This window comes from Trichechus manatus, unplaced genomic scaffold, assembly GCF_000243295.1.
Source record: "Trichechus manatus latirostris isolate Lorelei unplaced genomic scaffold, TriManLat1.0 scaffold00058, whole genome shotgun sequence".
In the NCBI taxonomy this organism is placed as follows: Eukaryota; Metazoa; Chordata; class Mammalia; order Sirenia; family Trichechidae; genus Trichechus; species Trichechus manatus.
In genome coordinates, this window is record NW_004443994.1 from 13,302,583 (window position 1) to 13,318,257 (window position 15,675).

The 15,675-nt window shown below is 33.2% G+C and overlaps 1 protein-coding gene across 3 annotated transcripts in view; it reads left to right on the forward strand.

Annotated features, from left to right (window-relative positions):
- Nucleotides 1-15,239, forward strand: part of PTBP2 (polypyrimidine tract binding protein 2) — a 78,217-nt gene extending 62,978 nt beyond the window's left edge. The window contains exons 9-14 of one of the 3 annotated variants that reach the window (XM_012556222.1): nt 7,026-7,165; nt 8,626-8,659; nt 9,077-9,169; nt 12,901-13,117; nt 13,220-13,297; nt 13,479-15,239. In XM_012556222.1, coding sequence (XP_012411676.1) covers nt 7,026-7,165; nt 8,626-8,659; nt 9,077-9,169; nt 12,901-13,117; nt 13,220-13,297; nt 13,479-13,611 — 695 coding nt within the window. In that variant the 3' untranslated portion in view covers nt 13,612-15,239. The remainder of the gene's footprint in view (nt 1-7,025; nt 7,166-8,625; nt 8,660-9,076; nt 9,170-12,900; nt 13,118-13,219; nt 13,298-13,478) is intronic. The other 2 variants (XM_004378777.2, XM_023733475.1) reach the window with 2 other exon arrangements.
- Nucleotides 15,240-15,675: the final 436 nt, after the last annotated feature.

Genomic DNA, 15,675 nt, shown 5'->3' on the forward strand with positions numbered 1-15,675 from the left:
ATCTTTTTCTCTGCTGTGTTGATGATGCATGAAATTAACATGTAAGCTTATTTTGAAATGATTTCTGAAAGCTTTTGGTTTTTCTTTGTTATTTTTGGATAGGTCATTCACATGGTAATTCAAAAACAAAGCTTCTTATAATCCAGAGATTATAATCATTATATATAATACAATGAATGCCATATGTCCATCATCTTAATTCAGTAGTTCTCACATTTGCTTCATCTACTCGTTTTTTCTGTTGTATTTAAAGGAAATCCTTGACATCATGTTATGTCATCTCAGACGTTACCATAAAACCAAAGCAAACCCGTTGCTATTGAGTCGATTCTGACTCATAGCAACCCTATAGGACAGAATAGAAGTGCCCTATCACGTTTTCAAGGAGCGGCTGGTGAATTCAAACTGCCGACCTTTTGGTTAGCAGCCGAGCTCTTAGCCATTGCACCACCAGGGCTCCAACATTACCATAGCATCTGTAAAATAATCACATAGCTCTGGTGGCACAGTGGTTAAAGTGCTCAGCCACTAACCAAAAGGTTGACGGTTTGAACTCACCAGCCACTCCACGGGAGAAAGATGTGGCAGTCTGCTTCCATAAAGATTTACAGCCTTGGAAACCCAGTGGGGCAGTTCTAGTCTATCCTATAGGGTCACTGTGAGTTGGAATCAACTTGACAGTATGAGTTTGGTTTTGTTTTGATAACCATAATATTATTATCATACCTATCAAAATTTTGATTTATCCATGTCTTGCATTGCAGAGCATGAAAGGATAGTAGTATGTGAGCAGAATGGTGGACCGAAAGGCTTAGGCCACTTTGTAAAGTAAAGCCAAGAGACAGAAGAAAGGAAACTGGCTACCATAAAGACCAAAAGTGGTTTCAGTGGTTCCGTGGGAGTAGGAGGATCAAGAACGTTGAAAAATGAAGTCAGGAAAATAAATATAAATGTTAGAAATTGGCAAAAAGAAAAAAAAAATCAAGATGTAGTGAAGAGAGGGTGTTTAAGTGAATTGATGTAAAAATCATCGAAGTAGAAGTTTTTAAAAAATTGTGAGACCAGAATGTAGGAAAGATCACACAGGATGATGACAGGGGCTCCTGGTGAAAAGGAAAATAAAGCCAGATGCTGACTGTTTTAATAGGAAAGAGGGTGGTCTGACTTGGTGGTATCGACATCAAAAGTCAGTCAAATTGATGATGCTAGAACAGTCTGAAAGTAACATTGAGTAGTGGGGAAGAGTGCTGAATAATATATCCTTTTTCTCTTTGAAGAAGGATTTGTGGAGATAAAAATGAATTTTTTGAGAGGGTTATAAGGGAAATGTCACTAGGACAAAGCAACCTTTTAATTAAAAAGTTTCTCTGAGGAACAAGTTGAATATCATTGTTAATGATAGAAAAGAGAATGGATTCCAGAGGTAAAATAGGAATTGAAAGGAAGGTTGATGGAAGAGGAGGAATGTACTGTAATGAATAACAATTGTCAAAAGTAAAATTTTATTTGGCAATCAGGAAATTAAGTGATGTAAAAACTGCTTCTCCCTCCTTCCCCCCATACTCCAGGAATTAGAAGGGACCTCCGAGTCCTACCACTAGTCCTCTGTTCAGTAGTGTGTAAGGCTTACAACTACCAGATGTCTTGAACGGGAAGAAGTAAGACTAAAATCATGTAATTGGCTTAGGATAGGAGTTTTAGAATGGGAAATGAGATAAATTCTCCATCCTTAAAAATCTTTACATATAACTGTCACACCTAAGAGGAACCTAGGAAGATGTGACAACTGAATGTAAACGAGATTCTGGATGGAATGCTGGAACAAAAAAAAGATACTAAGTACAAACTAAGGAAATCCGAATAAAGTATGGACTTTAGTTAATGTATAAATATTGGTTCATTAATTGCAACAAATACATTAATTAAGATACTAATAACGGGAAAATGGAGACTCCAGTATCTTCGTAATTTTTCTAGAAATCTAAAACTGTTCTAAAATAAAAAGTTTATTAAAAAATCAGATTAAATTTATAAATGATTTAAAATAAGGAATTTGGTATTCTAGCAAGTAAAAATGGGCAAGTAGTAGGTTCGGGATGCCTGTGTGTCAGTGAAATGCGACCTAGAGGGAAGAGGGATAGATAAATTATGTTTTTGTCTCTGGACTTTGGGACTTTTGAGCCTGTATCATATCCATGGCCGTGTGTCCATCAGTTTCAGCGGGGGGAGGACTGGGAATAATAAGCATCAGAAACAGTGTGGAATATTTATAAAATTGCTGACTCATTCAAAATGTATGGATGACCTGGCTAACGAGAATCCTTTCATGTGAAAAAGATCTCTGTGACACCTTCCTTTTCTTCAACATGTGGCAGTTTAGGAAGCCTTTTTACTTTATCCTTATTCTTGGGAGAACAGGAATTTTATAATCCATCTTCAGTATGCATAACTAAACCAAAAACCCAAACCCTCTACCGTCGAGTCAATTCCAACTCATAGTGACACTATAGAACAGAGTAGAACTGCTCCATAGGGTTTCCAAAGCTGCAAATCTTTATGGAAGCAGACTGCCACATCTTCTGCAGAGCAGCTGGTAGGCTAGAACCGCTAACCTTTTTGTTAGCAGCTGAGCAGTTAGCCACCAGGGCTCCTCAGTATGCATAAACATTGTTTTTTTCCTACCATACTGCTGTTTTAGCTTAAGAATGTAAATCATTACAATTAAAATTATTATTTCTATCACTAAAAACAGTCCATTGCAACCAATGTGTATATATAATGTATATAATGTATTTTATATACTTTTTACAAAGGGAAGATGGTACATTTGTTGTCTTCTTTCAGCTAGGATTTAGCATTTATATGAAAAATGTACTACAGACTTTTTCAGAATTTATCATTTTGTTATAAAAACTGTATCATGAAATATTTTGTAGATTTTTATGTTTTTATTGCAGCCAAAAATGTATTATATCTAAAGAAGTTTTACTCATTGACAAAATTTATCAAAGAAGAGTATAATGAGGGGGAATTGTAGAATCTGTCCTTGTGTTATTGTGTGCTCATGAGTTGGTCCCGACTCAAAACAACCCTATTCATACGGTCACTATGAATATCCTTTGAGGCTCTGAAATTCGGTGAAAACTTAGATTGCTCCAATGATTTACAACTGCCTAAAGGTGACTTTGTAGTTTTTCTGAGTTGTCAGTCCAAAAGAGGAAATAATGGAAGAGAAATATATACTAGTAGCATAAGGACAGACGGTGAGTGCCCTTCATGCTTCGGCTGCCTAAAACGAAGAAGGATCATTTGGCAGAAGAATAGATCACCTGACTTCGTAGCACAATAGCCCAGAATGGTGATAACAAATTGGAAAGTGAGGAGACTATGAAGTAGCGCTAGGACAGCAATAACAGTGGTCCTCACTGAGAGCTTATACTCCACGTATTGGTAAGCTTTCTGGTACCCTTACTAGAAGAAGTAAATTGCATCTATTTAAGCCCAAATTTCTCTCAGTAGAAAATTTGCAGTCATATTTTTACTAAAGCACAATATTGTTTATAAAAGTAATGATGTTCTCTGGCTTTTTTTTTAAAGTAAGTCTTTTGAGTCTACCACCCTGAAAAAGAGCGTTCACCTAGACTTTCAAAATGTTTTTCTCAATTATTTTTCTGTGATAAGACTTGATGTTCTAAATCATATTGTGCCACCAAGTTGTCTCCAGTATGAAACCTATATTTCAAGAAGGAACTACATCTTAAAAACTCAATGTCTTGCGTATCTAAAGTGTTTTTTTTTTTTTTTAAACGAGTTTTCCATCACCTTTGAATTTTTTGGTAATTTTCATTAGATCATTTAATTTTATAAATTGTATGTTTGCATGATAGAGATATATTTTAAAGAAACAGCTTTCTGCAAAATGAAGTGTCAACGTTACACTTTTCTGTTTAGATATGTTGAATTTAAGTAGATATTTTGAATATGTTACATGAGTTAGTAGTTTTTCTGGGGACAGCAACAGGGAAAGGCCTCATAGATGACTTAGAACTATACGTTTTGAAAGTGTTATAGGGTATAATCCAACTACATGACTCAACATTCTTTATTAAACATATTTGTTAAATATTATAGTGTTCTCTTTTCTTTGACATGAATAAATGCATCTTTTTTATCCCATAGTATTTTTTGAGCTCATATATATGTACAAGGCATCATACCAAGTATGTATGGCAGCAATTTGTAGAACATTTCCAGAGATCCTTGGAAGTCCTTGAGACCTTCTCAGGGAGTCCACAATGGGAAAACTATTTTCATGATGGTACTAAAATGTTATTTGCCTTTTTCACTCTCATTGTCTCACCAGTGTAGAGTATTCTACATCATTCTGAAAGCTGATGGGAATATATGATTATGTATTCTTGTGCTTTAAAGAGTTCTCAGTTTTAATTGCTGATCTGATATGATAAATATCAATAAGCATAACCCACAGATAACAAAAGATGTAGATACAAATATATATAAATATAACAAAAGTTCTTTGAGGTCCTCAGTAATTTTTAAAAGTGTAAAGGGGCCTCTAGACCAAAAAGTTTTGAGAACTGCTTCACTGTGATATACAAAGTTCAAGATACTTCTAGTAGATGAGTAAGATGAGATAACAGAGTATTACCATAAACATGAAATTGTGGTAAGAGTCAAGAGAGGTACAGAAAAAATGTTAGGGACTAGGCAAGTTTTTGAGAATATCTTAATTTTGGTAAATAATTACAACTAGTTATCAGCTAAATTTTTCTGTCTTAGTAGGCCCTGATAATTGCCTCATAAAATGAAACCAGAAATTAAACTGATAATTTTTTACTGTGCGTAAGAGCTGGTCAGGATTCTTTAGTAGATTTCAAAACAAAAATGTCTGTTGTCAAAAGGAAATTTGAGGCTTGATGACCAAATGAACTAGTTGCCATCGAGTTGATTGTGACTCATGGTGACCCCATGTGTGTCAGAGTAGAACTGCTCCATAGAGTTTTTAATGGCTGATTTTTCAGAAGTAGATTGTCAGGCCTTTCTTCTGAGGCCCCTCTGGGGACTGAGTTTTTTTTCTTCTTCTGCGTGCCCCTTAAACCTTTTTTTTTTTTTTTTTTTGCCATCAAGTGGATACCATTAAAGACCAAGGAATTTAATAGAATTTTATGTTACTTTTTCTGATAAAAGACGGCCTTTTGCCAATTAAATGAATACCGATTAAAGGCAAGAAAACAAAAGGATAATTTGACAGTATAAACTAATAAACCTGGAGTTTCTTCTACTATTAAATAATTCTCTGCTGGATAAACTTCAGTTGAATCCTGTGTGCATTCAGCCAGGTTACCTAAAACTTCTGTAGAACAGTGTGAAAAAATAATAGGAACTATGCAAGAACACAGTTATGAGTGCATTCTTAGGAGTTAGGAATGCATCTTTATACTTGAAATAAGTTTCATTGAGAAAGTTCATGAGAAATTTATATTTAAAAGCTAGATTCTTATCTCTGGGATTTTAAAAATAAAGTGGGTGGGTAGATGAAACCGGTTTGGTTATGAGTTAATAATCGTTGAACCTGGTTGATGGTTCAGTGGGGCGTTCATTACTCTCATGTCTACTTTTGTATATGTTAGAAAATTCCCCCTGCCAAAAAAAAAAAAGAAAAATGGAAAAGTAAGAAAAAACGGGGGATCTTAAAAAAATGGTAAGGGTAAAAATTGTAAACTCATCCAGAGAGAAGAAACGTTTATCATTGCAGTGTTGGAATCCTCAGACATGCTCAAAACTGAATTAAAAGGAGATTGGAGGGAAAATATTTGTAAGTAAAAAACTAAAGAGGGTAAGAATTGTCATGCTAAAGAACACATCAGATTGCCAGTGAAAGGTCATAGTAGTTTCCATAAAATACAAAGACCGAAAAGTTGACTGAAAGGATATTTGAAACCAAAGTTAACAACAGATTGTCTTGACAAACAGAAGAAGGCTGAAAAGAAAAGAGAAAAACATGAACTTACTGGACTGCAGTGTTAAGGGCCAGTTATACCCAGGTATGTCCTGAAGTCAGCTTGATTTAGGTTGGATTTTTTTTCCTTTATCACAGGATGGTAAAGAAGAGCATATGATTGATTTTTTTAGTGAACTAATAGTTATTGAGAAATAAGCTGGTATAAGAATTTTAAGAGAAGCGAATAAAGGGTGCTGAAACAGAAGGGTATTCTGTATAGTATAAATGACTGAAGATATGATTGTTTATAAAGATGATAGGACAAGAGTAAGACTAGAAAGTGGAGCAATAGAAATAAGGAAATGTTAAAACTGGTTGGCAGAGGATAGGAAAATACTGAAAGAAAGTCTGCATCATATAGTGCTGTCTTCACATCTTTTCTGCTGGGAGCATGTGTATTTGAGAAACTTGTGTTCATTGTAACTACTTGAGTGTGGAATTTAATACATAAACAAATATTGATAAGATTTTCCTTAGGTCATGGAATGAAGTAATGATGTTCATGATGATTTGCCTCTAGGAGCTGAAGGATGTGGACTGTATTTCTTAATAAGCTATAACTATATTATTCCAAGTGGGAGTTTATGAAGAAGATCGCAATTGTAGAAACAAGTATGAGTTATTTTAGAGAGAATTTTTATATTTGGCTTCTCACTATAAACCATGGAAGTGAATTTTCAGGTCTCTGACATGGAAGCATTATATTTTATGCTTTATTTGCTTTTCCATAGGAAATGATTACTACATACTTACTTTTTAAACAAAATACAGGTAGGTACTTTAGTTCTAATAATTAATGTTTTCATTGAAGTGAGTTATTTTTCTCTAATTCCTGCATATTCACATACCATTTCTAAATGTTACAAAAATTAACTTTCAGGAACCATTTGGAACGGTCAGCCGTAAGCCGTTGCAGCCATCGTGCTTAAATTGGTTTTTGTAAACGACTTGTGTGTGTTTCGTAAAATATGCTTTATTTTAAAATTAGGGCTTCCTGTTGCAGCTGTTCCAGGAGCTCTGAGTCCTTTGGCTATTCCAAATGCTGCTGCAGCAGCTGCTGCAGCTGCTGCTGGCCGAGTGGGTATGCCTGGAGTCTCAGCTGGTGGCAATACAGTCCTGTTGGTTAGCAATTTAAATGAAGAGGTTAGTGAAATAATTTTCTAATGTTTATCCTTTAACTTCATTTCATTCGTGAAAGTTTTTCATGTTTATATCATTTTGCACTTGCCTTTCTTTTTATGTACATTCATTAGTCCAAGTATTTTCTGTATGTTTCTATTTCTGAATAAAATCTACATACTTGTTTAGGTAACTTTATTTCCTTTATATCTATATATATATTTATTATTATTATTATTTTTAATTTAACTACCTATTTTTTCTAAGAAAAATATGGTGAAGTACCATAGTTTGGCTTTTTTATCTTTTTTGTTGTTCTCAGAAGCAAATGTGATCTAATTTGCAGATTTAACTGTAAAACAGTTTTGCCCTTTGCCTTTTCTAATTATTTGCTTGTTCATTTCATGCTTATGTGTCATTGCATTTTTTAAATCTTATTTTATGTGAACTACTCTAATACATTTTTCTTTGAAGGTTCTTCCAAAGATCTTGACGAGGCACTCTTCCAGTCTTTCTTAGTAATTTTTTTCTTTGCAGTTTAAATTAGTCATTGTCTTCTAAAAATATTTTTCAACTTTATTTTCCCTCCTCCCTTTCTTGTTAAATGAAATCTATTGCTGAGTTGTTTTCTTCAGTTGTACATTTTATGTCTGATATATTTTATTTTGATTGCTATGAAAGCTGGTATGAAATGTGGGAATTTCAATGTATCAGTTTTTGATGTCTGATTTAAATATTTGTTTCATTTTTAATTGGCCTCTGTTAATATGAACATTAAGCTTATTTTATCGTTTAATACTGTTGTCATTCACAGTTTGCATGCTAAAATGTTTGGATCAGAGTGCCTTTGTTTTCATTTTAAGACTTTTGCCTGCATTTCATAACCAGCCATGCTTATGCAGTTAAAGTTCAAAGTTTAAAATTCCTATGCATGCTTTCCTCCCCTATGTTGAGATGAAATGCTGTAATTTACTCTTTGATATAGATGTACTTTACCCATATTTGTCTTGGATGACTACATTTTACTCAGTTTTTCTTGTACAGTACATAAACCAACCATTTTCTGACCAAATTCCTGCATTTCCTATGTACTGACCTATATTTTATTTTTTTTTTTGTTCCCCAAATCCTTATTTTTTTCTTCTGCATTGCTGTTTCCCTTCCCCATTTCATCCTTCCCCCTGTGTGTTCACCTTCCCTTTCCTTGTCTTTTCCCAAATGCCCATCCCCCTCCCTGTCTTATCCTTTATTTTCCTTGTCCTTGTCTTCATTCCCTGTCTCCATTCCCTATGTTCATGCTTCTGTGCTTGAACAAATGTTCCTCGGACCAACTTGCCCCAATTAACCGCCTTGAACCATGATCCATGACCACCTCACCATTCTGCGGGAACCACCCTTCGTTATGGATGATCTGTTCATCTCCGCTCTTCCTCGACTCTTCTCTCTTCTTGTCTTACGCTGCTTGCTCTTCTCTCCTTCTAAAGATGGTTACGCCCCAAAGTCTGTTTACCCTCTTCGGTATGTTATTGTTAGCACTATACTTTTATTATTGATTTGATTTTTGTTTCACCTTAATTCTTATTTGTAGCTAGCACTTTGGCTTAAAGTTGAATAGTAAATCTTTTGCTATTTTTCTTTGCTATTTAAAACTCTCCATAGACACAAAATTTGTTTTAATGCATGCTGATTTATTTTGCATGGTCTTTAATTTAATATCATTCACATAGCTTTCAGGGTTTATCAAAAATTATTCTTTTCAAAATTCACTGTTCAAAATCTTGTTCTTCTTTATTCATTTGTGAGAATGATGAGATTGAATGAGTGATCATGTTGATGTCTGAATGTTTCATTGATATGTCAGAAAGATAATCTTTAGATGACTTGCACTTAAAATTAATTCCATTTTTGGATTACCTCTCTGTGGCTCCAAAAAAGGTGTTTATGGAGATGTGCAGCGTGTGAAGATTTTGTACAATAAGAAAGACAGTGCTCTAATACAGATGGCTGATGGAAACCAATCACAACTTGGTAAGATTATAATATTATCTATATCTAAAAATAAAGTGTCTTATGCCAGTAAGAAATCATTTGTTTTTATTTTCTTAATAGCCAGGGCTTCAATGTCATTGTAATTTTCATATTTTAATGTGAATGGTTGCAGTGATGAACGTATTTGTATTTTCCTGCTATCCTCCAACCGTTTCTAAAGTGTAGTCCACTGGAAAAAGGTTTGCGCTCCCAAAATTAAAATAACCATTTCACAACTAAGAATTACAACATTTATATTAAAGATCCTTCTTAGTGGTTTTCATTCCTGGTTTCTCCCTGTAATAGAAATTAACTCTTCATGTAGTCCTTAGAATCCTGATTGATGCAGTATTATTTTATCTAAAGTCATTTATAAGTATTTGGATAAACTGACGAATGGGAAGCTTCACATGGAAATTGTCTTTTAGAGAAATACCAGATTCTTAGAAAATGAAAAATCTGTGTCAAAACTGTTATTTAGTTTTTCTTGTAAACCAGCCATTTTCCTGACCAAGTTCCTGAATTTACTACGTACAGACTTTTTTTTTTTAGTCTCCAATTCCTAATTTTTTTCTTCTGCATTGCTGTTTCCCTTTCCCATTTCATCCTTTTCCCTGTGTATTCACCTTCCCTTTCCTTGCCGTTTCCCAAATGTCCATCCCCCTCCCTGTCTTAATCTTTACTATTAATCACTTTTGGAATCTTAAAATATACTTGAGTCAAGTTATACATATTATTACTTATATATATAATTGATGATTTTAATTAAGCATTTTATTTGGCATTATACATAAAGTCAAATCACTTATCTAGAATACAACTGTATTCTTACAATGCAATTAACTAAATGTCAGTATTAGTTTTTATAATTTCATTCATTGAGATTCAAGATTATGGTAACCTCTGACTGGCTGTATTCATATTGTGAGTTTTTAAATTTGCCAAAATAAAAAACGGTTGCCGTCGAGTCTGTTCCGACTCATAGTGACCTTATAGGACAGAGTAGAACGGCTCCATAGGATTTCCAAGGAGCGCCTGGTGGATTCGAACTGCCGACCTTTTGGTTAGCAGCTGTAGCTCTTAACCACTATGCCACCAGGGTTTCCTTAAATTTGCCAGTTTTGAAAGTAAGGATTGGTGTGTTTTTGCTGTTATATCCAAATAAGATTTGTATACAAACAGTACAATATACGGGACCAGTTTTAGGCTTTGGAGTCAGAAGTAAGCTTGACTTTCAGTGTTTCTTACCAGATATCTTGGCAGCCCAGACAAGGTATAAAACTATCCATTAGGCTCTCCATGTATTAAGTGGAGATACCTATCTTAAATGGAAGGTATCTACAAGCATTTTTCCTGTAATAGGTACCTGCTTATGTACACTTCTGTACTCTGGTGGGAATGGTCATTGCCATTGTTTTTATTTTCATTATAATAGCGTTTTCTAATGCTTCATAGTTAACAAAGCACTCAAATTTTTTTTTCTAATCACCATGTGAGTTGTGAGTGACATTACCCTCATTATAAAAAATGGATGCAGAATCGTCGTGGTTGAGATTTGCCTAAAATAGAATATAACCAAATTCTGCTCGCTTTTGTTTTTGTTTTATGTGCAACAGTTATTTTAAATAAGTGATTTTTAATTCATACTATTCTTATTTTTGTATACCTTTTACCCCTAATTTTTGTAAGATCTTTACACTAGCACTTTGATTTCTTACAGCAGGATTTACAATTTTCGGACTGTATGTTGTAGTAAATAACATTATTTCTCATTGCTGCTAGAATAGATTTTATTTTCTTTTCTTGAAGTACATGACCATGAAAACATGTATTCACACCACCAATACCTTTAGAACACACACACACTCAAAACCTTCACAAAATTAGAGCATGCTATTGAAAAGAATAAGTGAGACTAAATGAAATTTAATATGCCTTGTTTGTGGGCCCTGTTCTCATTCTTTTTGGTTTTCATGGGAATATATTTGGAAGCACTCAACTGTTCATGATATACCAGGCAGATGTGTTTATTTTTAAGAAGTAGCCTGAGAGAAATAAATGGTAAGGAAAATTCTTAAGAGGTATAGTTATTCTTAAATTTGAATGGGCTTGTTGCAAGTCTTAGAAGCCTTAGTAAATCATTGTTAAGCCAAAGTTTCAAAATTTGCAAACATTAAGGTGTTTTTTGATAAACTTTTAAAAAGTCTTTTTAATTGATAATAGTATTATTTTCTTAAATCAGATATTTTCTGAAATGATTTATAGATTCTCATCTTTAAAAAAGTATACTGATCTCCAAAATTTAAAATAGTGAATTCTAACAAAATGCAAAAAAACTAGTTTCTTATGATAAAGTAATTATCAAGTTTCTCTGATTCATATTTTCAAGAACTACTTAAAAATGACTCCAGCTGTTTTTAATGTGTAGCTGCCATCTCAAAAGTAAATTTACATAGTTCTTCTTCAAAACAGACGTTAACCTACAAAATTATATCTTATCAAATTGTACTGTAAAGTGAATGGAAATCATAAATTCTGGTGTATGATATTTGAACAGTTTTTAAGTATGTGTATATATTGGCTTTGAAAGTTGAAAACATACATAACTGTTCTCTAATCTCAGACCAGTTCATTCATTTAAAAAAATAACCCAACAGGCACTGTGCTACGTGCTAGGATAGAGCCAGGTGGTTCCTGCTTTCGTGTACCTTACAGTCTGAAGAAGGATGTAACTACTATAAATTGTGATGAGTTTAAGAGGAATTATAGAGTACTACATGAGGAATATTTAGTGAGGTTCCAAACCTTTCCAGCTGATAAAGGCCTTCCTGAGGACGTGACATTAAAGGATGAGGAGATTAACAGGAAAAGTTTAAGGAGATAGAAAATTGTTAGCAGTAGTGAGAACAACATGTACACAAGACTAAAGGTAAATAAAAAACTAATACTAAGTTTGAGGAAATAAATATTTTGTATAGCTGGAGCATAAAGTGGAAGGAATATAGTGCTAAGATACTGTAAGTTCCATGAAGGCTAGGATAGTGTGTAACTACTTTATTCCCAACACTAGCACAGTGAGTGGTTGATATTACCCATCATCAATAAATATCTGTTAAAAGGATGAGATATTTAAGAATCAGACTGTGAAAGGTATAGCCATGTTAAACAATGACTTTAGACTTTATCCCTATGGGTTTTAAGCAGGGAATGACATGATCAGATTTGCAATTAGGAAAGGTCAGTCCAGCTGCTTTAAAGAAAATGGATTGGAGAAAAGGTCCACTAGGAAGACAAATTAGGAGACTGGTTGAGTTATCCAGATCAAAAATGTCAGTGAAGAAGTAGAGAAAACATGAATTTAAGAGATAATTAGGAAAAAGAAAATCACAAGACTTGGTAGTTACAGTGTAGAAGAGAAAGGAGAAAAAGCATTAAGGATGACTTAAAATTTCTTTTTTGGGAATTAAGTATGATTTATTGAGATAATGAACACTTCTGAAGCAGCAGGATTGTTGAAGAAAAGATTTGTAGTCAAGATTTTCATTCTATGAAAGAATCCTTTTTGTTTGCCAAAATGTTATGTCTAGTGCAAATGAAAATTGAGTTTGTCATGGTTTATTTTAAAGTCATATAAAAATTCAGAGTTTTAAATTATTACTTTTAAATAAGGATTTGTTTTGTTTTGAACTTTGTAGATACTGTTTTTTAATAGATAATCTTTCTTTTTATAGCCATGAATCATCTTAATGGGCAAAAAATGTATGGGAAAATTATTCGTGTTACTCTCTCTAAACATCAGACTGTACAACTACCTCGAGAGGGACTTGATGATCAAGGGCTAACAAAAGATTTTGGGAACTCCCCATTGCATCGTTTTAAGAAACCTGGATCCAAAAATTTTCAGAACATTTTTCCTCCCTCTGCAACCCTTCACCTGTCTAATATCCCGTAAGTATTTAAGTTGAAGTTTATTAAAGGATATAAAGTTTAAAACTAAATATATAAATTTTATTATTAATCTTTGCTTATTTTTTCCTCCAATTTTCCTAGTCCTTCAGTAGCAGAAGAGGATCTGCGAACACTATTTGCTAACACTGGGGGCACTGTGAAAGCGTTCAAGTTTTTTCAGTAAGCAAGCTCTCTTGTCTTTGAATTAATGACTCGATAGAAGTACAAGTTTTCTTCAAGTAGTTTTTATTCTTTTTGTTTATAGAAGTTTTTGATTGTAGAATGAACAAAATTGAAATATTTAAGCTTTTCCTTTTTTTTTTTTTTTTATAAAGTGTCTAATTTCATAATTTTGTTTCAGAAGAGATCACAAAATGGCTCTTCTTCAAATGGCAACAGTGGAAGAAGCTATCCAGGCCTTGATTGATCTTCATAATTATAACCTTGGTGAAAACCATCATCTGAGAGTGTCTTTCTCCAAGTCAACAATTTAAAAAGGCGGAGATGAAGATTGGGAGTGAATCACATTGTTTGGTGTTATCACCTATTGACTGTTCAGAAAAGTGGGGACCAGAGTTTGATTTTTTTTGTTGTTGTTTTCATTTTTTTTTTTTTTCACGCTGTTATCATTCCTTGGTTATAAAATGAAATGGCATACATAAAGGCAGAGTTACTAACTGCTGTGTTTCATCTGTTCTATAGGGAAGCCATTTTTACTGTCTGTTTAAAATTTCAGTTGAATTTTACTTTTTTTTCAACTTAGTTGACATACGTGCCTTAAAAAGGAAAACTAGTGTTGCTATTGTGCATTTACTAGAAAAAAATTGGTTGTCTAGGGCACATTGTTACATGGGAATTAAAATATGTTTAGGCAGGGGTGTGTAAAAAGGTTAAGTTTTTTTTTTCTCCTGCTTGGAACTTATTTTTAATTATTGGCTTGTCACATTTCTTTCCATTTAATCAAATAATATATAGGATATTGAAAGAATAAAACAGCGTTTTTAGTTTTTACTACCGTAGGCTTTATTGCTTTAAAAAAAATAGCGAAAAAAATTGGCCTTTTGTATCTCACAATTCTGGTCTAGATTCAGTTATGAATGTAGGCATTAGTTAAAATTAACAAGATGCAGAGTATTAATTTCTTAAGACAACAAAGTGATTTCTGTAAGTTTGAACCCTATGTGGAAAGCATTGTGGAATCTTAACCTTTTTGTACACACTCTTGTGGGACGTATCATATAAATGTCAGCACTAAGTAATGTCTTGTTTGTGGCTGAATATTTTTCGTAGATGTTTTTGAAGTTGACATGACTTACGTGCATTTAAATATATATTGCCATCCTTAGTTTGTAATTAAGATTTGGAATATGGTTGTGGATTTCTGAGCATGTGCAGACTGGTCTAGCTAGTTCAGGAACTGGTGCATGTATTTTTCAAAGATAAAGAAAGTGTACTGCGAAAATTTGCAGGAAGATTAATTTTGTGGCAGTTTTCTAAAACTGACAACCAGGTGGGACCAAAGTTTATGTGCCTTTAGTCTTAATTTACCTTGCATTGTAATATTCAGTTTTAATAAATCTTCAAAATATTTTGTATTTAGGAATAGATCTGACTTTAATAAAAACATGGCTCAGAATCTACAGGTCAAATTAATTTGAACAGTTCTTGTCAATCTGAATTGTTGATTCTGTTTAAATGACCAATACTTTTTGAAATTGATGTACTTAGTTTCAAGATTCATAGATTCTGTTATCTATGTAGACAGAATGGTCATGTATATTTTCTATTAGTTGAGTTTTTACATCTTTAGAAATGTAAAATTCAGTATAGTTTGAAAGCGGCACAATTAAAAATTAATTTTCTAACAAAGTTGGGAGGTTTGATGGTTGTTTAATTTCCTTTTGTGTGTACTCTGCTTACCTCTGTAGCATGCTCAATAAACACTTCTGTAGCTCTGTATTCACCTTTTCTGTCTTTCTCTGCTGCCTTTTCTCTCTTCTCTTCTTTGTTTTCACTCCACTGTGCTTCTGAATTCATGTTTATTCTCTGCCAGGGTGGGAAAAGAGTAATAATAAAATTCTATGGCTTTATACCATAAATAAATCTAGATGCTGTGAAAATATACCAGCTGGTTTTTTTTTTTTTTTTTTTTTTTCATCATGAATTTATCACTTTAAAGATATTTGATTTGTTCTAGTTCATTGCAATATTTTTTTTTTTTTTTTTTAATTTGAAAGATGGTAACTGCTTTTCAGGAGGACACATATTAAACATTTCCCACCCTGTTATAATCTACTGCTTTAAAGACATAACTTTTATTGTAGCTTGTTAATTCTATCTCTTTTGTTGTTTTTTTGTTTTTTCAGTAGATTTATGCACTAATAGATCTTTTGGATTTGCCATGCTCTCTTGCTGCAGTTTTCATCTTTCATCTTTCGTGTCTGCTAATGATTTCCTGCTAATCTTAGACTACCTTATGAGCCTTTAAAAAAAAAACAAAACTTGATACTGTTATAAAGAAAGTAGCATATCACATATACTTTTTGCTTTGGGCAGGA